General features: G+C 45.0%; 2 protein-coding genes across 1 annotated transcript; one reads left to right on the forward strand and one right to left on the reverse strand.

Moving 5' to 3' along the window:
* Positions 1-22,775, forward strand: part of LOC126507192 (serine protease inhibitor A3N-like) — a 93,776-nt gene that overhangs the window by 30,885 nt on the left and 40,116 nt on the right.
* LOC126507191 (serine protease inhibitor A3N-like) lies at positions 8,765-16,484 on the reverse strand. Its single transcript, XM_050151411.1, has 5 exons — positions 16,346-16,484; positions 13,836-14,492; positions 11,815-12,088; positions 10,623-10,770; positions 8,765-9,680 (listed from the first exon to the last, which is right to left on the reverse strand). Exons 2-5 carry the CDS (start codon positions 14,473-14,475, stop codon positions 9,477-9,479), a joined length of 1,266 nt encoding a protein of 421 aa, XP_050007368.1. The 5' UTR covers positions 14,476-14,492; positions 16,346-16,484; the 3' UTR covers positions 8,765-9,476.

Raw genomic sequence — 22,775 nt, forward strand, 5'->3', positions numbered from 1 at the left:
CTCAAGGTCCAAATCAGGAGCAGAAGGAGAGAGAGCACAAGCAAGGAACTCAGGACCGCGAGGGGTGCACCCACACACTGAGACAATGGGGATGTTCTATCGGGAACTCACCAAGGTCAGCTGGCCTGGGTCTGAAAAAGCCTGGGATAAAACGGGACTCGCTGAACATAGCGGACAATGAGGATTACTGAGAACTCAAGAACAATGGCAATGGATTTTTGATCCTACTGCACATACAGGCTTTGTGGGAGTCTAGGCAGTTTGGATGCTCACCTTACTAGACCTGGATGGAGGTGGGTGGGTGGTCCTTGGACTTTCTTTTTTTTTAATATTTATTTATTATACATACAATATTCTGTCTGTGTGTATGTCTGCAGGCCAGAAGAGGGCACCAGACCTCATTACAGATGGTTGTGAGCCACCATGTGGTTGCCGGGAATTGAACTCAGGACCTTTGGAAGAGCAAGCAATGCTCCTAACCACTGAGCCATCTCTCCAGCCCCGGTCCTTGGACTTTCTACAGGGAAGGGAACCCTGATTGCTCTTCGGGCTGATGAGGGAGGGGGACTTGATTGGGAGAGGGGGAGGGAAGTGGGAGGCAGTGGTGGGGAGGAGGCAGAAATCTTTAAATAAATAAATAAATATTGCTCCTGAAAAATGCAAAGAGAGGAATGTCTATTAATTATTTCAGCTATATAAAGGGTTTATAAAAAAATTAGACCTCAAAAGGTGCAAATTAGCAGAGATGGGTTGTAGACTCTTAATAACTTCCAAAGGTTACTAGGAGACATTTCCCATCTAGGGCCCATTATTGGGATAGAACGTGATTAATTCAAACACAGACTTAGAAGCTAACAAGGATTTAAATCGTCCCAGAGAATTATCAGCTGAAGCTGAGAAAGAACTGACTTTGACTGAAGAGAAATTACAGAAGGCACATGTGGATCAGGAGGGTCTGAAGCTGAACTGCTTTCTGGTCATATAACCCACTGATCACTCCCCTTCAAGAATTTTAATGCAGAGGGAAAATATTATCTTAGAATAGATATTCTTAACACAAAAATTAAAAACTAATGTGGAAAAGGCTTCTGAGCTAAGTATAAAAGGAATATTGACTTTGTCAATTAGCTGGAATACCCAACAGAAATTGTAGATCCATTTACGAATGATGAAATTAACAAATTATGATAAAAAGTGAACCCTGAAAAAGAGTTTGTAGTAATTTTGGAAGAGATTAATAACAATTATCCCAAAAGAGAGAGAATTCGACTTATAAGGAGAACTAAGCCAGGTGGTGGTGGTGCATGCCCTTAATCCCAGCACTCAGGAGTCAGAGGCAGGTGGATCTCTGTGAGTTCAAGGCCCACCTGGACTTCCAGAGCTATTTCCAGGGCAGGTTCCAAAGCTACAAAGAAATCCTGTCTCAAAAAACCAACCAACCAAATAAATAAATAGAACTAATTGGATCCTTCCTCACATTGTACAGGACACAACAGTAACTGGAGTCTCTACATTCTGTACTGATGAAAATAATCAGGAAAGGCAGGTTAAAAATAGTAAAATTTGAGTAAAGTAGAACAATGCCCTTATCAATCTGTCCAAAAGTCATAATTATATGCTATACTCATGGTCCTAAGATTTTAAAGAATCTTTCAACATATTTACCATTTTATAATATGCAATTGGCAGAGAGAATTGTTTTGAATTTTGAAAAACATGAATTTATACAAGATGAATCAGAATTGACTTTATTATTTATTCAGGTAAAGATATGATCAGGAATATGAATCATCCCATATACATAACAGAATCTGATCCCATATTGGTCTGCCAAGTCTTCTAGTAAAAGGTCATGCACAAATTGATTAGTTATTAATTGGAAATGTGCTAAAGGCCTCAGAATTTCATAAAATTATCATGTCAATAACAAAGGTTTTAGCCAGGCGGTGGTGGCGCACGCTTTTAATCCCAGCACAAGGGAGGCAGAGGCGGATCTCTGTGAGTTCGAGGCCAGCCTGGGCTACAGAGCTAGTTCCAGGACAGGCTCCAAAAGGTACGGAGAAACCCTGTCTCGAAAAAATCAAAAAAAAAAAAAGGTTTTAAAGGGGGCTTGTCCATCACATGGCAACAAGCCAAAAATATATAAAAAGATGTCTTACTTGTTCTTTATACAACCAAACACCACTACCAGTAGGAAGTAACCCAGGGTAGTCAAAGAAATAAAATCTGGCAGATGGATTTTTTGTAGAATATGAAAAATTAAAATATTACACCACTCCATTTTAGCTATTCAGGTTTCCAATGGACAACTTCTTTTAGTTTGGAAAAGGCTGATTTAGTAATGACATATTTACTAGAAGTTATGGCTATCATGGGTATACATACACAAATTAAAAACAGACAATGCTCCAGCATATATCTCTAAGAAATGAAACAGTTTTTTTTTGCTTATTATAATATAAAGTATATTATAGGTATACCAAATAATCCTACAGGTCAGGTAGTTAAAGAACAATCAAATGAAACTAAAAATGATATGTTAAATAAACAAAAAGGGACAATAAGAACCCCATAAATAGACTGCATAATGCTTTATTAACTGTAGGAATATTTCATTTGTATTTTAATAAATAAAGCTTACCTGAAGATCAATGAGTAAAACAGCCTTATTGGTCAGCCGTACAGACCAGGCAGTGGTGACACACACCTTTCATCCTAGCAAGGACACTAGTTTGCCATAGAAACCAAGTGGCAGTGGTGCAGCCCTTTAGTCCCAGACCTAGAGAGGAATATAAGATGGGAGGAGACAGCTATCACACACAGTCTCATTCTGAGATTCCTGGAGGCTGGATGGCCATTTCAGATTGAGGTAGAGCCAATGTCTGACCCTTTTGCTTTCTGACCTTCAGCTTGAACCCCAATATTTGCCTCTGGATTTTGATTAATTGTGCTATACCTGCCAAGTAGTCACGTTTGAGTTTTGGAGTCTGCCTCTCCAGTTTTTTCTCTCATTGAGTGTGTTTGTTGGATTTACATCAACATTGCACAATCTATGGTCATCTGGGAGAAGAAAATGACTCCATAGTGGAGGCCGAGGACCAACTTGCAATTTCTTAATTAGTTATGGAAGGGGAGTGCAATGCCCATGGTGGTTGGTGTGATCTTTTGGTTGGTGGTCCCGGGTTCTGTATGAAAGCAGGGTGAGCAAACCTGTTAGCCAATAGGAAGCATCTTCCATGGCCTCAGCATCAGCTCCTGACTTCAGAATGTTGCCCTGTTTGGGTTTCTGTCCTAATTTCTTGCAATGACAAAAACTGCTGTGCAAATGTAAGACAGAGAAATAATCTCCTCCCCAACTTCCATTTCAGCCTTGCCGTTTCTTACATCGTAGCAGTAGAAGACCGACCTAAGACATCCACTAACTGCCCACCTCTGTCCATCCCTACTTCCTGCAGAGACCTTTTAGAATTTCCTCTTTTGTGTGTCTCTCTCATTGTATGACCCAGCCTGCTGTCTATCTGTATTTTTCTACTCCTGGAGCCTGTTGAACAAAAGTCCTGCTGGTGTATCAGGCACCTCCCCAATGCACCCCTGGGCATCCCGTCTTCTGCAAAGGGATGCCTGTCCACTGGTGTGCTGAGTATCATTCTGACACGTCTCTTTCTCTTTTTGGACACCCTCTTAAAGAGAAAAAGTCTCTCCATCACTGAATGCAGCCCTCTCTGTGCCTTTGTTCCTGTGCTATTGGAATCCCCCTGCTGGGGTACTTTCAGGCTCTTCTCTAAGCCTCTCCCACTTCCTCCTCACTCTGAAGTTCTCCACAGCTGCCTTTTCAAGGCTGCCTTTCTTCCTGCTTTCTCTGTCTCTGTCACTTGATCATTCAAGGGCCTTTTCCATACCAAACTTGACTCCTCAACTTGTTTCCTTTCTTAAGTCTCTTTTCCTCCTCCCACTCACAGATCTGTTTAAGCCCTATCACCTTACACTTTATTGTAATATGTCCTGAGTGTGATTTAAGTCTAATGTTCTCAGTGACCAGGAGATGACATATTCAATACCAGATTCTTACTGATCTAGACATATTCTGCCAATGATCAGTTCTGAGAACTTCTATGTTCAGACCTGTTCTATGTTGGACTCAGTTCTTTCTTTTCCCTCTGTGCCTCTTGCCAAAGTCCAAACCTCCTCCAAAAATTCATTAGAGCCAGGAGCCCTCAGTTCCTCTACTTTCAGCTTTGAACTACAGGTCGTAGCATTTCTATGGCTACTCAGAGAGTCTTTAAAGTTACCATACAAACATCACATGCCGGTCTGCCATCCTCTATATTGTTCTTAGCATAAGAAACTTCAAGGATCCAACCCAGACAAGAAGATAAAGGACTGAAGGCCTGGGTCACTTCCCCAGGGAAGAGCAAAAACCAGGGAGATGCTCGCTGAGTGTGCAGGAAATACTGAATGTATAGTAGAGGAACACCCTTAATCTATATTATATTCATCTCTATTTATATGGACTGCTGACAGTCTATATAAAGGACATGGCAGAAGAATTCTTGCTTCCTTTCCCTTCTTCTTCTCACACCCACTATCAAGTCCATCCCTTAAGTGGCATCAGAGTGTACTTCTTCAAGATTCCAGCACATACTGATGACCAGGTGAGACATCTAGGCCTGTAGGCTGAAAGATTACTGGAGTTTTGGACCTTCTATTGGCAGACAACCATTGTTTGACTAATTGGACCTCAGCATTTAAGATATTGCAAAACAAAACCCTTTCTTTACATATAGATTCCTTATATAACTTTGGTTACTCTAGAAACCATGACATATGAAACTTAATCGTCCATTCACTGAATACGTTCAATGATAAATGGATATGTAATAGTTCCAGGTAATTTAGCTCTGGCAAGGAACATTTCAACTCTTCATAATCATGAGGTTGTCAACGATGAGACAAGTATACACTTCATGCTTTCCTCAATTTTCAGTGAGAGCATCGGTTATCACTGTCGTCTCTGGACAGAGTGTGTGCAGCACACAGGGAGGGTGACACAGACGTGAGCTATGAAAAGACAGGTGCACCTTTCCCTCCTCCCCACTTAAGAGGCTCAGGAGATTGAATCCTTGTCCTCCTGTTGGTGAAGCTGCTTTGGGAGACTAGGCTAACTTTGAGTACATAAGTCAGCTAGAGGTATTTCACTGACTGATTTCTGATCAAGATATCTGTTTCCTGTTCCTTCAGATGAAACATGCTGACATATAACTGTCACCACAGATCACAACCTATCTTTCCACAATGCCTGTCCTGACAAGAAATCAAGAACCCAATAAACCACTCTACCTCAAGTTGCTTCGGTTGGGTACTGGGTCTCACCAACAAGGACATCAGCTAACGTACCCAGGCTGTCCTCATACTCCTTGCCTCAGCCACTCCAGTGCTGGGATTACATGTGTGTATAGCCTCAGCTGTGGCAGTCCTTTCCCAGGTTCCCCACATCCTTTCCACCTGATCTCTTTCCTTCCCTCTCCCTTTTCTTCCTCTGTCTTTTCTCCTGCTTCCTTCTCCTTCTTCCTCTTTTGCTCCTCCTCTTTTCTGTCTCTCTCTATCTCTCTTCACTTCATCACAGAAGTTAAGTAAGCCGCCCTTTGAGTAGGTCTGAAGAGATTTCCCATCAAAAGTCATGAGAGACCTGGGGATTACCACTGCTCAGTGGTAGGGGGCTTTCCCAGCAAGCACATGATGCTGGGCTTTATTGTACCAAGTTTATAGCATCAAGGGAACAAAGAAACTGGTCATGAGAGTGAACCTGGATGTGGAATCTTGAGCATGTGCCAATCTTCATCCAACAGTGTGACTCATGAGTGCCTAGAGGAAGAACCACCCACGCTGACTCTTCATGGGATATTTCATATTTATGTTTCAAGCTGTGCATTTGGGGACAATTTATTCTGTATTAGTAGATTTGGGGAAAGACCAGTCTCCCTCTTTGTCCTCAGAACCAAGGAAGAAAGCAAGGGCAGACAGGTCAGAAGACAGCATGCAGGCTTACCCTGAAATGACTAAGGTAAATCCTTCGTGCTCTGCCTCCATCTTGTGTTTGTTCACACAGTTCTCAGCCTCCTGTGTCCACCTGCACCCATGACTGTCTTCACATGTATTTGAGATTTCCATGGATTTGTCATGGTGCAAATGATTCAACCAGAATAAGTAAGGGAAACCAAAACACATAAAGATGTTATAGACCTACATTAACTGTTATGCTATGATTGAGATAAATACTCTGTTCTGCCAGGGAGGAACACTTCAGATTACTCTGACCTGCATCTAGCATGAGTGTAAATTATGTTCATTGTGGTTGTTACCTTCCAACATGCTATGCTTTTGAGCTTGGGCTCTTACAGATTTTCACAGGCATAAGCCCGCTCTTGCTGGGACCATTAATAAAAGAACTTAAACCACTAATAGCATTGTTGTCAACAACTGTCTCATGTGGATCATTTTAGCACCAAGCAGTGTCTGACCATGGATTCTTCCTTAGGCAGAAGCCCACTTATTGCCCTTCCTTTGTCCCCACATACACAATGATGGCCACCATTGTTCCTCTGTCCTTCATGACTCAGGCCCTGTTCCATCCTTACCAGCATCTGCTGAGCTGAGCACCATTGTTGACTGCCAACACTGCAGGATCCCCCCATCAGAGACCAGTTAATGCTGAGCCAAGCCAAGTGATCTCACTGGTTGGATAATGTCCTAAGCCCTCATCTTCTTTTTATTTTATTTTATTTTATTTTTTTTAAAGATTTATTTATTTATTATATATACAACATTCTGCCTCCATGTATGCCCACACACCAGAGGGCACCAGATCTCATTACAGATGGTTGTGAGCCACCACATGGTTGCTGGGAATTGAATTCAGGACTTCTGGAAGAGCAGCCAGTGCTATTAACCACTGAGCCATCTCTCCAGCTCCAGCCCTCATCCTCTTGATAGTGTCTTTGATGCACACAGCTTGACTTGCCTCAGGCTCAAAGTAAAGAGGCCAGCAGGCCCTGGCCAGAAGTCTCTGAAGCTGTGATTGAATCCAAACCTTTGCTTCCCTCAGTGGGTTTCCTCAGATGTGTTGCCCCAGCGATAAAAGGCTAACTGACACCCGCTCTATATACTGTCTGCTCAGTGGTCCTCAGTAACAGAAAACACATGGAGGCACCAGCTGGATGGCAGCTCAGCATCCTCTCTGAAGGCTCTGTGGTTGGGCTGTGATCTGCAAATCAGGCAGTTCACAGTGCAGGCCCTTTGGAGACCCTTGCGTTGGGTGGGTCACTTTTAACACATTGTCCTGGCCTTAGTTTGTAGCATGGGTGTCTAAGATCACTGCTGTAAACATGCTCCCTCCCCCATCCACAGTCTGCTATCTCTATTGCACAGGCTGTTCCTGCAGGGGTTCATCTTTTCTTTGTCAAGTTCTGGGGGAACCCTCATAGAACGGGCAAAAGTGAAACCCTCCTATCTGTATCAGAGACTCAGACTTCTCCACCAGTATTAGATCCCAGCTAACAGGCAAAATTAGATGTACTCAGCACCAGGCTCCTTAGATACCAGGGCTGAAGCCAGGGGAGATGGAGGGATGTAGCTGACCCATGACAGTGCCCATAAAGTACATGAGGAAGCCACCTCAGGGACCAGAATGACTGTTGGACCTATTGGAATTGTTGCGACCTGACTGATGTCAATACCTGGGTCCCTTCTTATTACTCCATGATTCTCATGGTTTGATACCTTGGTTCTAAATTGGGAAAGGAATTCTGTGTGCGACCCCAGGCTGTAATTTTCTGTAACTACATGTCTACCTGCTCAATGTCTGTTTTTAGGAGGTTGAGACTTGTGTATGTTTCAAATTGAAAGTCCAACTTTCCCTCTCTGTTCAGACCTCCAGCAGTGTTTCAGGAATCACAGATTCTCCATGTACACTAAGCACCCCAACTTAATGAACCTTGCTCTCCTCCTGTCCTTTATCTAGGCACAAAAACAGCTAATCCTTGAGCTGCATCACCCACTCTCCTCTCCAGATGTGGCCTGGTGTTCCTTATAACTCTCCTGAGTGACAATGGCTACATCTTCCCAGAACAGTTTTCTGTCCTATAGCCACGAACAGTTAAGATGCTCCCAAACAGGAACAGTGATTCACCCCTCCAGAGCTCCCTCTTGTTCTGAGCCGTTTAAAGATCTCTCAGGGCCAGGCTCTTTGCCATCTGTTGACTGTTTTTTCTTTTGCTAAACACCCAGAATTCTTAGAAATGCCCACATTGCTCTATGCCCTGCAAAATCTTTTTTTCTGGTCATCTGACCACCTGCTTATCCTCTTTTGACCCCAGGACAGAGGTCACCTGATCCATAGACTCATTTGTGTGCTCTCTGTGATGCATCCAGAGCCTTGTTTTATGATCCACCTGCCTAGCACCATGGTGAAACTGTGGACACCATACACCGGCTTTTGGGAAGACTGTTCCTGTGGCATCAGGACTCTTGGAATAACATCCCCAAATGCACTATGTTTATCTGTGACGTCATGGGAAGATGATTAAGCTTCTCTGTTTCTCAGTTTTCTCATCCATAAAAAAAAAACAACTGATAATAACATGTAGGTTAGACGTTCATCACCAAAGTCAGAGACTGTAAGTGACAATATCTACTACTCTGTTGTCACTAGAGCCACACCTCTGCCAATTGAAGCTGAGTGAACACAGCCTGGTCACTTATGTGCAGTTATACATTTATTGCATTTTGTGAAAGTCCTCCATTTTGGGTAAGGAAAGGGTGGCATCCATTGTTTGATGTTGGCCAGTGGATAACCTAGGAAAAGGCTCTTCTGCCCCAAGTAGGTAGAGTAGGGGAAAGGAGCTGAGCTGACCAATCGACTTCATGTAGAAGCAGAAATAGCTTCTCTACGACAGTGTCAGATGTGGGCAGGCCCAGGAGCTCTTGAAGGGACACTGGGTGTCAGAGCCTGGGTGAGGAAAAGTTTGAGGCAGGAACTGGGTACACACTGGTTTCAGATGCTGGAAACACAGAGAAGGCAGCAGGTTCCCTTCTCAGTCCTGAGCTTGAGGTCCACAGAATGAGTCTATAGCTTGAATCATCCCATGAAGCCTGTGGAAGCTTAAAGCAGATATAACCATAGCTCAGGTAGGGGCTGAGCCTTCCTGCCAGGGCCCAGGCTTTGTGTAGAGGCTCATACAGGAGAGGCAGCAGGGAGGAGCCACAAAGTCAGAGTTCAGTCTAAGAAATATGATATAGTGCAGCCAAGATTATGGGGAGTCTGACACTGTCTGTCCACAGGTCCTGTGCATGTTAGTCACTGCCACTGTCCAATCAGACACGTACAGCCAATCAGAGCATGGAGGCCAAAATGCACATAGAGACCCACATACAGGTTCAATTCCTGGCTCCCAGGAGGAAGCCTCACCACTTAGGAAGTTCTAGTTTTCCTTGGGATTTGTGACTTTGGCCAAAAAAAGTGAACTCTGGGTATTTCTATCAGAGATAATCATCAGGAATGGCCTGTTGAAATTCACTTTCAAAGGATTCATAATTGGAAACATTTTCTTTTTTATCACCACTTCTGTAGCAGCCGCTGCTTCTGTTCCTGTCTCAGCCACATCCAGCACAGCCTTGTGGACCACCTGTAGGAGAAAGACATCACTCACTGGACACCATGGAGGACAGCAGAGGAGATTCCTGGAGTAAGCATGGACTGCTGGCCTCAGACATTGGTGAACTTGTTTGTTCCTGCCATGAGCTCTACCCCTGTGTTTCCAAGTCTCTGCTCAGGGTGGGAGATGACACACGTCCTGGATCTCTGAGAATCTCTGCAGCCCTGAATCCCAGTAATCACTGCAGGGTGGGTATAGGCACTGGGTATTCTTACTCCACAGGCAACATCCCAGGAGACCCACCGAGAAAATCTGGTGTGCTGTTAGCCAGTGCAGGATTCAGCATCCCTCCTGCTCCAGAGTGTTTGGGACACACAGCAGTAGTAATCATAGCCTGGATTCTCTTTCCCAGACTGCCATACTTCAGATCAGAGCCCAGGAATCTGAGTGGGCACTGGAGAGAAAACTAGGCATTGCTAGGATGTGCATCTGGGAATATAGTGTGAAGACCTAAGTCATCATCTCACCTTTTCTTAAGGTAGTTTTTCTTTTTCTTATCACAACTGCCTTCCAGTCCTTGGTATTTCCTTTACTGATATGGTTCTGTGTGCTAATCAGGAAGTTCTGGGCCAGCTGTGCAGTGAAGAAGCTGAGACTGGAAGTGGTTTGTCCTGCAGTGGATTGTGGGTGGCATCTGTGCAACAGCACTGGTTGGTGCAAGTGATGGTCTAAGACCAAGCACAGGCTCCTTCCCAACAATGATTCTGGGTGAGATTTGTTCAGGGGGCTGAGCAGGGATTGGCTACTTGGCATCCAGCATAATATATGTAGCTAGGCTGCAATCTGACCTCCCAGGATGAGGGAATCTTAGAAATGTAGATGTTCTCACACATTTGCCGTTTTCCACACACTTGGCCTTCATCATTCACATTCAGGCACCAAGGGGAACCACCCAGTGTGTTTTTGCCTTACCTGAGAGACACTCAGGTCCTTAGTCCCTGTGATCCCAGACAGGTCAGCGTGTGTGGAGAAGACTTCCCTGATGCCCAGCTGTGGAAGGATGCCCTCCAACTTGTAGTCAGTAGAGATCGAGAATTTGGGCAGGGAGAGCTCGATAATGCTGAGAATGGAAAGAGAAATGTTCCCCCTCAAACCACACTCTAGCCAGGCCACATGTATGCACTGTCCTCTCAGCAGCAAAAGCTCTCTGTCCATTCGTGCCTACATGACATAATTTTGTTTTTCCTGTTGCATTAATTTTCCAATGATGCTGGAAAGGTAGTGAAGGGTGCTTAAAAAATCCCACACTTGCTCAGCACTGAGAATAATAGATGATTAAATATTTAGAGGAAGACTCACATATCAATATCCTCTGCTGGAGTGGAGAACACCAGCTGAATCCCGCAGCCGAAAAAGAAGCCAGATGCACACTTTACATTGGTATAAATAGTATAAGAGGCCACGCCCCAGTGGGCAGATAACTTAAGGGTTACTGGCTCTAGGATTTCCTAAAGCAAGACAGCAAGGCATGGTACCAGCTGTTTTCTTTCCAAAAATGCTTTCCTCCCTGATCCACAAAATGCAGTCCTTCCCTTGTCGTGTGGACCCACAGACCTCATCTAATGGTTCACCTATTTACAACTGAACACCCATCTACCCTAGCTCTCCCCCTCTCTTCCTCAATTGCAAGATGAGCCCACATTGATAAGAAATTTTGTGCTTTAATCTCTGATATATTCTATGGATCTAAATCAGAACAGGTCACACAGTAGGTCTTGAAGTCATCATTGCACCACAGGTAATGAATGAGTAATGAGATGGGATGAGATGGTGCACAGGGCAGAGCTGATTCTCAGAGCTGATGTCATCACACCTCACTCCCTCTGCCTTCTAAAACCCATTCGAGTTTGTTTGTAACTACAGCCTAGTGGACACAGAGGAATCCTCAGCTCCTGCTCCGGGTGATGTCATCTTGTGAACAACAAAAACCACAGTAAAATTCCCTCAGCTCCCTAGTCTGCAGAGGGAAACTCACCTGCACTCCTCCTGCCCCTGCCGACTCTCCAACCATTATACAGGTGCTAGTGAGATTCTGAGGTACAGGGACACTGGGCAGAGACTAGGCTGGGGAGGCATACAAGATCTGGGTCCTGCAGACACACACCTGGAACTCAGAGAGTCCCTCCACTTCCTCAGGGTCTCTGGTTTCAGGTTGGCTTCCACCTGCTGCATCCTGCCTTCATCAGGGAGGATGAACAGGGCGCTGGCATTGCCTCTGTACTTCAGCTCCACCAAGGTGCAGGACAGCTCCTCATCCCGGAAGTAGGGTGTGATCAGCTCCTCAATATTCATCACGGGCACCTCCACAGACTTCGTATTGTTCAAGTGGAACATGGACTTTAAAGTATCTCCCAGTGGAAAGGGCATCTCCCATTGACCTAAAGATGAAAGGGGTCATCAGTAATGTCACCTGAGAGACTCCAACTCTATCCTATTTCTGCTCAGCTTCTAAGTTGTGACAGTAATCAACCCATCTTCACCAATCCAGGGTGGGGGATGCTGGATTGGAAAAATACCCTTGTAGGTAGACAAGCTCCCAGAGGTGAGAAGAGACTCCAAGCTTAGTTTGGAAAGGGGAAATTCAAAACCAAAACCTGTCTACTTGAGTTCCTGAGCAACTGATAGGGTTCTGGGCATGGGGAGTGTAGCAGAGACATGAGATGAAAGTGGTGCCATTGCATTGTGGGGAGAGTTGGGGACCCCTTCTTCCTCAGGAGAAACCATGTCTAAAGGCAATGGCTTTTGGAACAGGTTTTAGAAAAAACAGGACAAAACAGACTGAAATCTCCTACAACATGAGCAATCCCCAAATTCACAGATTGTGGGCTAAATGTGAGTAATATGTCCATGGCTCACACAGGGGCTGTGGCCACCTCTACAATATCCTGTCTTGACTTACCTTGAATTCTTAGTTTATGTTCCCATTACAAACTCACCCTAAAGGACTTGGTACTGAAACAACCTCTTGGGCTGGGATCTAGTAGCCTAAACAAGCATCCCCAACTCGCAGACAAGCAGTCTTACTTCTAGGGTCCTGGGCTTAGAGAGACAACCCAGCCATCCTTCAGGCCATCACTCTGTTTCCACCATTCGCAGCTCACAGCAGCTCTGCAACCAACTTGTCCTCATGTCTTCTGTCCTCCTAGTCCCTGATTCTGTCCATGGCCGCCTTAATTTTCTGCCCATGGTCTCACAGCCTGCCCCGGACTATCTGTCATCTAACCCAGATCCACCCCTATCTGATTAGATCAGGACTTCTGTCAGGCACCAGTTCTGGGCTGTCACCTTGGGCCCTGGTCTCTATCAGGCAGGGTGTTGTGGGTGTAGGCTCTGGATGGCCCCTCACTATCCTTAGCCATTATATCTCCAGCTGTGTCTCCCAACTCCCTTGCACCCATTCTCTTCAGACTCGTTGGCCCTGACATGTGTCTTGGGGATTCTGACCTTCAGGCTGTTGGGCTAGTTAGTTTACAGAAGCAGAATTCCCGAAGCACCCATGCACTAAACATGTCTTGGCTGACACTGCCCTCTTATTAGTCTCCTGCATCCCTGCTTTCCCAGCCGAGGTCCGGCACATTCCACTAATGTCTCAAGGGAGAGGTCCAGCATGGAAAAGGTCTGCAGGGCTCTTCAGCGCTTATGGGCCAGGCTACTTTCCCTCTTAAGTGTGGGCAGGCACACTCCTTAGGTCACAGAGTCCCCAGCACACTGGAACCCTCCTAGGAACAGACCCTCCAGCAGGGATGGACTCCTTCTACAGGAGCATATTAGAGATGCTGGAGTGGGAAGAATGAGGGACCCAGTTTCTGCAGAAGAAATCACAGCTTCTGCACACTCAGGAAGGACTGGACTAGTGAGCTATGCATTCTGCTAGTGAGTAAGTTTAAGTCACAGTCAAATTCAACACTCTTAGACTGAAGACCTCAGGTCTTCTGATGAGCATGTGCCAGGAACCACAACTATATCCAAAAATGCCTAGGGGAGAAGTAGGGGCTGTGGGTAGAGAGACGTGAGTCACCCATATCTCCAGGTTGTGAGTTTCTCCTTTTAAGGAATCAGTGTATGGATACAAAGTTCCCAGTCAATATCTTTTCACTCCCTAAGTCACCCAGTGCCCATCCTCACCCTTAAAGTAGAAGTAGTTCACCAACACCATTACTGTGTCCTTATCCAGGTCTGAGATCAGTTCTTTAATCTTCTCCTGGGTCTGATTCCTCACATAGTCATTGATGAGCTTTTTGGCCTCGTGAGCCTGCTGGAAGTCGACACTTGAGGCCTCAACCTGGTACAGCGCCCTTGCCTTCTCCTTGAATTCTGCCAGGATCTGTTGGTGCTTTTCAATAAACATGGCATTTCCTGTGCTGATCTGCACCTGGTTCCCTGGTTGGCTGAGCGTGAGGAAGAGATGCCCAAAGCCCCGGTGGATGTCTGCCTCAGGGGTCTCTGTGAGATTGAACTTGAGACCTTCTAGAATCTCTTGCAGGGTGTTGTTGCTTGCTCCCAGGGACAGGACGGCCAAGGCAGCTGAGATGCTGAGTGGGGAGAAGACGATGTTTTCATCTGGGTTCTTCAAAGCCAGCTCCTTGTAGAGGCTGAAGGCAAAGTCAGTGTTGGTTGAGGCCAGTGCTAGACTGTCCACTTGTGTCCCATTTATTTGGCCTTCCTGAAGTTCAGTATTACTTCCTGGTGTGCCATCCTGTTGGCAGCTAACATCAGGGCAGATCCCTGCCATCAAGAACCCCAGAGCTACAAGTAGGACCATCATCTTCTCTGTTCTCCTGGCTGAAAAGAAAGATCTTTTGATTTTGTGAGGGTCAGATGGTGCTGTGGGCATCTCTGTGTTCTCCCACAGGGCTGCATTGTGTTCCTGCTCTGCAGTCCTTCCTGCATCCTTGAAGGTACAATGGAGGTGCTCTGGCCCTGCAGATGCCAGCACCTTGTCATGTGCTCCCTGTTATCAGCACTGGAGGAAGTGCGGCTGCAGCAGGGAATCACCCTACAGAGAACCCAGATCCAGAGTGGGGCATGGACATCCCCGGTCACAGAGCAAGCCAGAAGTGCAGCAGGGTGTGGGGTGGGCTGAGCCCTGTCTGATCAGAATGCCTTCTCTCATTATCTCTCTGCAGAAAAATGCATTAGATGGGAACCCTCGTTTTTTGCACTCTCCCACACTACACTTAGGGCCCTTTCAGCAGTAGTTGGCAGAGGACTTAACAGATCCTCTTGGTGAGTCTGGGAACACCCAAGGCCCTTTACTGAATCTGGTACATGAAGCTGTGCCTGGGGATGAAAAATTGAGATGCAGTTCTGAAGACATCTGGTTTGGTGACACAGCCTTGGCACCCTTGGGAACAGGAGGGAAAAGGACAAATAAGGAAGGTTCTGTTAGTGCTGCCTGGAAAAACAGGGTGGTTTGCACCTCAGGCTTGAAAGGCCTGCTGGTGGGAAGAAAGATGACACCTGGACCAGATTTGGTTTTTGCTCTTGGGATGGCTTTGTGGTAGCAAGCAACTGTGTGGACTTCTCTGGGCATTGTGGTGAGTGACACAGGTTTGATTATTCACAATGATCTGACTTATTATGGGTATGAAAGGGATTGTTGTAGAGAATGTCTAGAGGACTATGCTTTCATATACCACTAGAGTGGGTGCCACAGGCATCCTAAAAAATTACAGTTGATGACTTCTGCTCATGGTAAACACAGTTACCCACCTTTAACCTCTGTCCCTTTGCTCAAGTATCGAAAGGAAAGTGGACGGAAAATACATGGAAGGGAGAGGAAGAAGGGGAGGGTGGCGACAGAGGAGGGCTGGAGGATTCAAGGAGTGAGAAAGTGGAAGAAAGTTGGGCAGCAAGATAGTAGGAGGAAAAGCCAGGGAGGGAGGAGGAGCCAAATGGAAGGTGGAGGGGAGGGAAGACCAGAAGAGCACAGAGGGAATTGGAGGGGGCAGAGGAGGGAAGGCTGGAGCTAAGCTGCTTGTCCCCAGGGCTGTTACTCTCCTGCAGAGGAGCCAGGGACCTCAGTTAGTTGGCTGCCTTTACTCCATGTTTACTTCCTACTGATGCAAGCATTTCTTTGGAGAAGCACTGAACACTATTTTGTGTCAGAATTGTTTCCAGAGGGAAGGGGCTGCTCCATGTGTGCAGCAGGAGGCCTGGCTCAGTGGCTGAGCTACTGCTTTTTCCCTTCCCTAGTTGAGGTTGAAGAACCTCTGCTCGGCCATGGGACCTACCAGGTAACTAGGTTCCTGACCTTAAGACATCTCCTATCAACTGTATGCATGGTGGGAAAGTCAACTCCTCCAGGGGGACTTTCCTGTCTCTCTTTAGCTCCTTCAGCCCCAAGCAAGATAGACAAGGTCTCAGTACTCCCTGCCTATGGAGCGCGGAAAGGAGCATTCTCCATTCTGTCTACTGGAGCAATGTTCATTGTGCCTGCATCTTCCATAAACATGAAGGCCCAGACTGGGAGAAGATTTATGTGCATCCCAGAAATGTCCCCTGATTCCACTTCAGTGACCAAGGAACAATTCATTACCCCTCCTCCAAATCAAGACTCCAGGTCATCACCAGAACTACACAGTCCTGGGAAGGTCCTTCCTCTGTTACCAAAGGCAAGGAATTCTTGGCATTACCTGAGAGCTGATGTATGCTGCCAGCTCCTGGGACAACTGAGTTCTGATGTTGGTCGTTGCTGCCTTCCTACTGCTTAGCTCTGTCCAGTGCACCCTGATGCCTATTTATTCCCACCATGGTCTCCTCCCTCTTCTTGGGAAATGCTGGCACTTACAAGCTGCGCTGTGTTCTCAGACTGGAAATGGGCAGACAGAAGGATTTCCAGTAAAGTGCATTTCAGGTTTCTGCTAGCAGAGCCACCTGATGGGAAATTGCCCAAAAGTGTTGTAAACAAGCTTACTGGATATCCAGAGTGTTCAGGAGCAATGAGAGTGTGCAGATCCCCACCAGAATTCTTACCTGGTAGGGCTGCAGCTAACATTTGTTCTGTCATCCTTTCTTTCTTTCTTTCTTTCTTTCTTTTTCTTCTTGACAGGCAGAGGCCAGAAGATCAAAAGTTCAAGGTCATTTTTAGTTATATAGTATTGACTTCAACTGGGTTATAAGAAAGAAACCCTGCCTTAAAAGCATACAATTTTTTTTGTTTTTTTCTTTTTTTCCCTTTATTTATTTATTTATTAAAGATTTCTGTCTCTTCCCCGCCACCGCCTACCATTTCCCTCCCCCTCCCCCACCCCCAGTCAAGTCCCCCTCCCTCGTCAGCCTGAAGAGCAATCAGGGTTCCCTGCCCTGTGGGAAGTCCAAGGACCACCCACCTCTATCCAGGTCTAGTAAGGTGAGCATCCAAACTGCCTAGGCTCCCACAAAGCCAGTACGTGCAGTAGGATCAAAAACCCATTGCCATTGTTCTTGAGTTCTCAGTAGTCCTCATTGTCCACTATGTTCAGCAAGTCCGGTTTTATCCCATGCTTTTTCAGATCCAGGCCAGCTGGCCTTGGTGAGTTCCCAATAGAACATCCCCATTGTCTCAGTGTGTGGGTGCACCCCTCGCGGTCCTGAGTTCCTTGCTCGTGCTCTCTCCTGCTCCTGATTTGGACCATGAGATTTCTGTCCGGTGCTCCAATGTGGGTCTCTGTCTCTGTCTCCTTTCATCGCCTGATGAAGGTTAATATATGTTTTCCTTTTGGTTCACCTTCTTATTTAGCTTCTCTAGGATATGTTCTGTATTTCTAAGTCACTCTGAAAAGAAAGCAACTCTGTGACCACGCTCCCTGACTTCTTTAGGGAAACTCGCACATTAATAAACACCTCAATACTGACAAACCAAACCTGCGTCTGTGTAACTGTCCTGTCTGGTAGCAATGGGCCTAATCTAAATAGACACTCCCTGTGCCCTTTTTGGCATCAGACATCTGAGGGGAAGCTTCCTTGTCTGGCTTGAAGGAAAATCCCTGAAAAGATTCAGTGTCTGAAGATCCTGGTTGACTGAACTGAGTTTCAGTACTGGAGAGAGATGGGAACACTGCAGGACCAGAGGCTAATTACCTTTACCTGGGCTAAGTGTTTTGGGTCCAGAGGGGTCGTGTAAAGATGGGACAGACCACCAAAGTCTAAAAACCAGAAGCAAACTTTATTCCAGAAACCAAATTACAGGAAAAGATAAAAAGCTAATGTGAGCTGGGCAGTGTTGGCGCACGCCTTTATTCCCAGCACTTGGGACGCAGATGCAGTCGGATCTCTGTGAGTTCGTGGTCAGCCTGGTCTAGAAGAGCTAGTTCCAGGACAGGAACCAAAAGCTATAGAGAAATCCTGTCTAAAAAATCCAAAATAAAAAAGATAAAGAGAAAAAAATCTCCATGGGACACAAAAATCTTATCAGCTAGCAGAGACCACAGCCTGAGATGGATTTTGTAAGACTGTTGCAAAGACCACTTTCTGAACCCACTTTTTTATAGTAGGGGCACTAAGCCTGTGGTTTAACAAAGAAATTTTTACAATCCCATGGTAAAACTCAGATACTGATTGCCTTATTTTACAATCTCCATTAACAAAATTTTTTAGTTAAACTAATTTGTGCTTAAATTGTTGACTTCCTTGGTACTTCCAGGCAGTGTTTACTGAAGCCCTGTGCTCTCCCCTTTGATGCTGCCAGTATAGCAGGGATAATGCATAACCCAGAGGTCATTTATCTGTTTCCTGAAAGTTGACTCAGCTCATATCCGTAGGCTAGTTCTCAGTTTGCAGAGAGATGCTTTGGACTTGTAAATAGAGCTATGGGTTGTAAAGCAGAGTAGCCCACTGTTAATAGTTAATCCTTGGTCTACTGAGAAAGCTGCTGACAATCTGTTCTTACTCTCCTAGTAGAATAACTTTATATTTCTTTATTTCTACATTTTTATTTCTGGAATCTATATTCTTATATTCTTTTTCTCTGACTCTTCAAGTTTTGCCTCCCTGGAACAGCAATGTTTGCCTCCCTCTGTGTTAGAATTCAACCTTGTGACAACACTTATAGACATCCTTCAAACCCTAAGAATGCCAGCAGATAGCATCTTTCCCCATCTTAATGCACCTGCCTCTCTGAGGTTCTCCTCCTGTATTTTGAACTTGCCTTGATTTGTGACTTGCTTCATTTGGCTAAGCTATAAAGTTCTTGTTAAACTGCTTCTGTGTTGGCACAGGAAATTGGTTAAGCTAAATCTGTGTTCTCAGATTGCTTTTCACACACAATGGCTCTAGAAGAAAGGACCTCTCCTTCTCTTTAGTTTCAGACCTGTGGTTTTTTGTGTCACAGTGTGGTTAGAGACTCTGCAGATTGGGATTAGATCCAAAGCTGTTTTCCCAAATATGGAGGTGCTGCTCCTAACATGATGGATTTTGGTTGATTAAAAGAGGCCTAATGCAGGTGATCCATGTACGAGAAAGGTCACCTGTGGTACATTTCTGTTTACCAGGAGCCATGCAAACTTTCCCAGAAATGTCAGCTACCTCAGTCACGGGCACCCATTTCCCCTCAGTCTACACAGACTCCATCAGTTCAAAGTTCCCTCCCCTGCCGTCATATTAATTCTGTTTCCTTTTCTGTCATTTAGCTCCTCCAAGGGTGCCTGTTGAGTCTTTAAATTTCTTTCTGAAACTTCCCAAGCCAGGCCTCCATCAGCTGCATTGCTTTCAACATTGTTATCTGCCATGCGCCCGCAGAACATCCCACCGAGTTCCCAACACGCAGTGGTTTTTCTAGTCCAAGATCCAAAGTTCTTCTATAATCATTCCCAAAACATATCAGGCCTGTCCCAGCAAAACCCTGCTTCACTGTTTTCATCCTATATTACTTATGGTTTTCTATGTTTGTGGTGAAACACTAAGTCAAAAAGCAAGTTGAGGAGAAATGGGTTTATTTGGCTTTTGACCTCCAGATGGCTGTTCATCACTGAAGAAACTTAGGAGAAGAACTCAAAAGGGAAAGAACCTGGAGGCAGGAGCTGAATCAGAGGTCCTGGAGAGGTGCTGCTTATGGGCTTGCTTTCTCTGCCTTGCTCAGTTTGCTTTCTGATAGAACCACCAGCCCAGGGAAGAAACACCAACAGAGGTGTGGGCCCTCCTTCATCAAATCTAATTAAGAAATTTCTTAAATCCTAATCTTATGGAATCATATTTTCAATTAAGGTTTCCTTTTTTAATTTAGTTGTCTGTGTGCCAAGTTGGCATAAGACCAGGATGTAGAGGGTCAAAGAACAAAGTAATCATGGTGATAGGGATGAGGGTTATGCTTAGGTTTGATATCATGAACCATCAGTCCACAAGGCTTACTTGGCTCTATCTGCCACTGAATGCCAGATCTGCTAGCAACATAGACCAACACTTAGCCCTAGATAGCTCAGCATTTTCTTAGGTAACTAGCCAGTGTGCTGTTGGCATGTTAACCACATTTGACCACTTTTTTCTTGAATAGGAGAATAGTTTGTTCTTATTGGAATTGGTCGTTGTCCCCAACAGAATCTTGTGTTTGAATGCTTGTCTCATAGTGCGTGGCACTATGAGGAAGTGTGGCCTTATTACAGATGGTGTGGCATTGTTGGGTGAAGATGTCTCTGTTCACTTTCTGCTGCCTTCAGATCAAGATGTAGAACTCTCTGGCTTCTTCCCAAGACAGTCTGCCTGAATGATGCCCTACTTCTCCGACATGCTGAAAATAGACTCTGAACTGCAAGCCATGTCCAATTAAATATTCTCCTTTATAAGAGTTGCTGTGGTCACTGTATGTATTCACAGTAATAGAATCCCACACTGGAGTAGGTCCTTATTCTGATTATGGATTTGGTCTTTCTGGGCAGACTGCTCCTGCCAAAAACTATCATCCGTAGACTTACAAAAGGTCTTAACAACTATGATGTTATTTCACTTAGTATTGATTCTGATCAAGGAACTCATTTCAGAGCCAGAGAAGTATGAATCCATTGAACTGATCATGTTCCCCACCATTCTGAAACAGCTTGCCTGGTAGAGAAACTAAATAGCCTTTAGAAGACACAGTTACAGAGCCAATCATGTGGCAACAGTTCAGAGGGCACGGGCAACATTCCCTAGAAGGTGATAAGTGTTTAAATCATTGTTCAATATATAGTATGGCGTCTCCCATAGCCAGGAACCACAGGTCCAGAAGCTAATAGTGGAAAGGCAGGGTTCCACTCACTATCACCCCTAGTGATCTAAATGATGATTTTTGAATTCTATTCTCATGACTTAAATTCTGCTGATTTAGAAGTTATGGATGTTGGGGAAGTATTATTCCTGCCAGGAGGAACAACGAACATTCCACTGAACTGAATATTCTGACATATACCTGGCCACTTTCTAGTTCTGATGCCTTTTATCTAAAAGTCTAATAATGGAGGAACGGTATTAGGTGGAGTGATTGGTCCAGATAACCAAGCAGAATTGGATTGATTCTCTACAGTGGAGGGGAGGAAGATTGTGTCTTGAGTCATGTGATCCTTTAGGGAGTCTCTTTGTGTTACCATGTGGTGAGATTAGAGTCATGGGAAAAGACAGCCACCTAATCCAGGTAGGATCACAAAGGGAATGTTGGCATGGTTCACTTCTCCAGTACAGAACAAAGGCCATGTGAGGGGCTTTCTGAGTAAGCAAGAAATACAGAGTGGGCAACAGAGGAACATTTTGAAGGCTGTGTGACCAGTTCCAGAATGAAAATTCTGATTGACACGAGTGTTTCTGTTATATTTTGGTCAAATATGTATTTGTAAATATACTTGTGCTTGCTTTTACCAATTTTTCATCATGCAATGTAATATCAATTCAAAGAGTACCAGTGGATATAAAATTCAAGTTAGACATATTAAAAGAATGACTCTCAATGGACATCACTACATATTATAAAATTAAGAATGCATTTCTAGTCAGATCAAGGATAGTTATATCATGCTAGGTGTGAGTATGACATGATAAAATATACTGTATTTTCAGTTGTACATGGGATAGTTAAGCCATATAATATGATGTAGGTGGGTCTTCTGTCTATGTGTTACTTTCATTGGTCAAATATAGTGACTTCCTTGGCCTTTGATAGGACAGCAGCTTAGATAGGTGGAGTAGACAGAACAGAATGCTGGGAGTTAGAAGCGGAGTCAGGCAGATGCCAATGATTCAATGACCCAAGACAGATGCAGGTTAGGATCTTTTCCGATAAGCCACCACTTCATGATGCTACACAGATTACTAAATATGGGTTAAAGCAAAATGTGAGAATTAGCCATTAAGAGGCTGAAACTAATGGGCAAGGCAGTGTTTAAATGAATACAATTTCCGTGTAATTATTCTGGTGCTAAGCTAGCTGTGTGGGAGCTGGTTGGGATGAAAAGCAGGCCTGCTGGACTCAATATTACAGCTAAGACCTGAGTATTGCTTTCAATCAGAAGTTAAGCTTGCATTAAGGAGACCTGATATGTGTCAATGTGGACTTGGATGCTGACTGTGCAAAGGTAGCAATGATGTGGGAGTCTTCCGATTTGTGTTGATTTCATTGGTTAAATAAAGAAACTGCCTTGGCCCTTTAATAGGACAGAAAATTAGGTAGGCAGAGTAAACAGAACAGAATGCTGGGAGAAAGAAGCCAAGTCAGTCGGTCGCCATGATTCTCCCACCAGACACAGACACAGGTTAAGATCTTTCCTGGTAAGCCACACCTTGTGGGGCTACACAGATTATTAAATATGGGTTAAGGCAAGATGTGAGAATTAGCCAATTAGAGGCTAGAACTAATGGGCCAGGCAGTGTTTAAAAGAATACAGTTTCGCTCTCTCTTCCTATCCCACCCAGCTTGCATCCACAACCCTCTTCGCCCCCTCCGTCTGACCCCCTTCCCTCTTTGACCACATAACATCTCCCAGCCCAGCCTGTTCGGGCTCTAGGACCGAATCCGAATCGGCAGGGCAAACGGGAGGGTGCTAGCTCCTTTGTCCCCACTAGCCTGCCTGCAGCAAGCTAGGTAGGTCCTTTGTTTACGAGACACCTAGCAGCAAGGAGTTCCGG

This window comes from Alexandromys fortis, unplaced genomic scaffold (genome assembly GCF_014885135.2).
Source record: "Alexandromys fortis isolate MF-2015 unplaced genomic scaffold, M_Fortis_MF-2015_v1.1 scaffold_63, whole genome shotgun sequence".
Lineage (NCBI taxonomy): Eukaryota > Metazoa > Chordata > Mammalia > Rodentia > Cricetidae > Alexandromys > Alexandromys fortis.

Bases quoted from the DNA above. Each gene is read 5' to 3' on its own strand.
- LOC126507191 (XM_050151411.1), bottom strand. From the start codon at position 14,475: ATGATGGTCCTACTTGTAGCTCTGGGGTTCTTGATGGCAGGGATCTGC. The intron at 12,089-13,835 runs GTGAGGATGGGC...TTTCATCTTTAG, and splicing joins GAACTACTTCTACTTTAAGG to GTCAATGGGAGATGCCCTTT. The intron at 9,681-10,622 runs GTAAGGCAAAAA...TTTCTCCTACAG, and splicing joins AGGACCTGAGTGTCTCTCAG to GTGGTCCACAAGGCTGTGCT.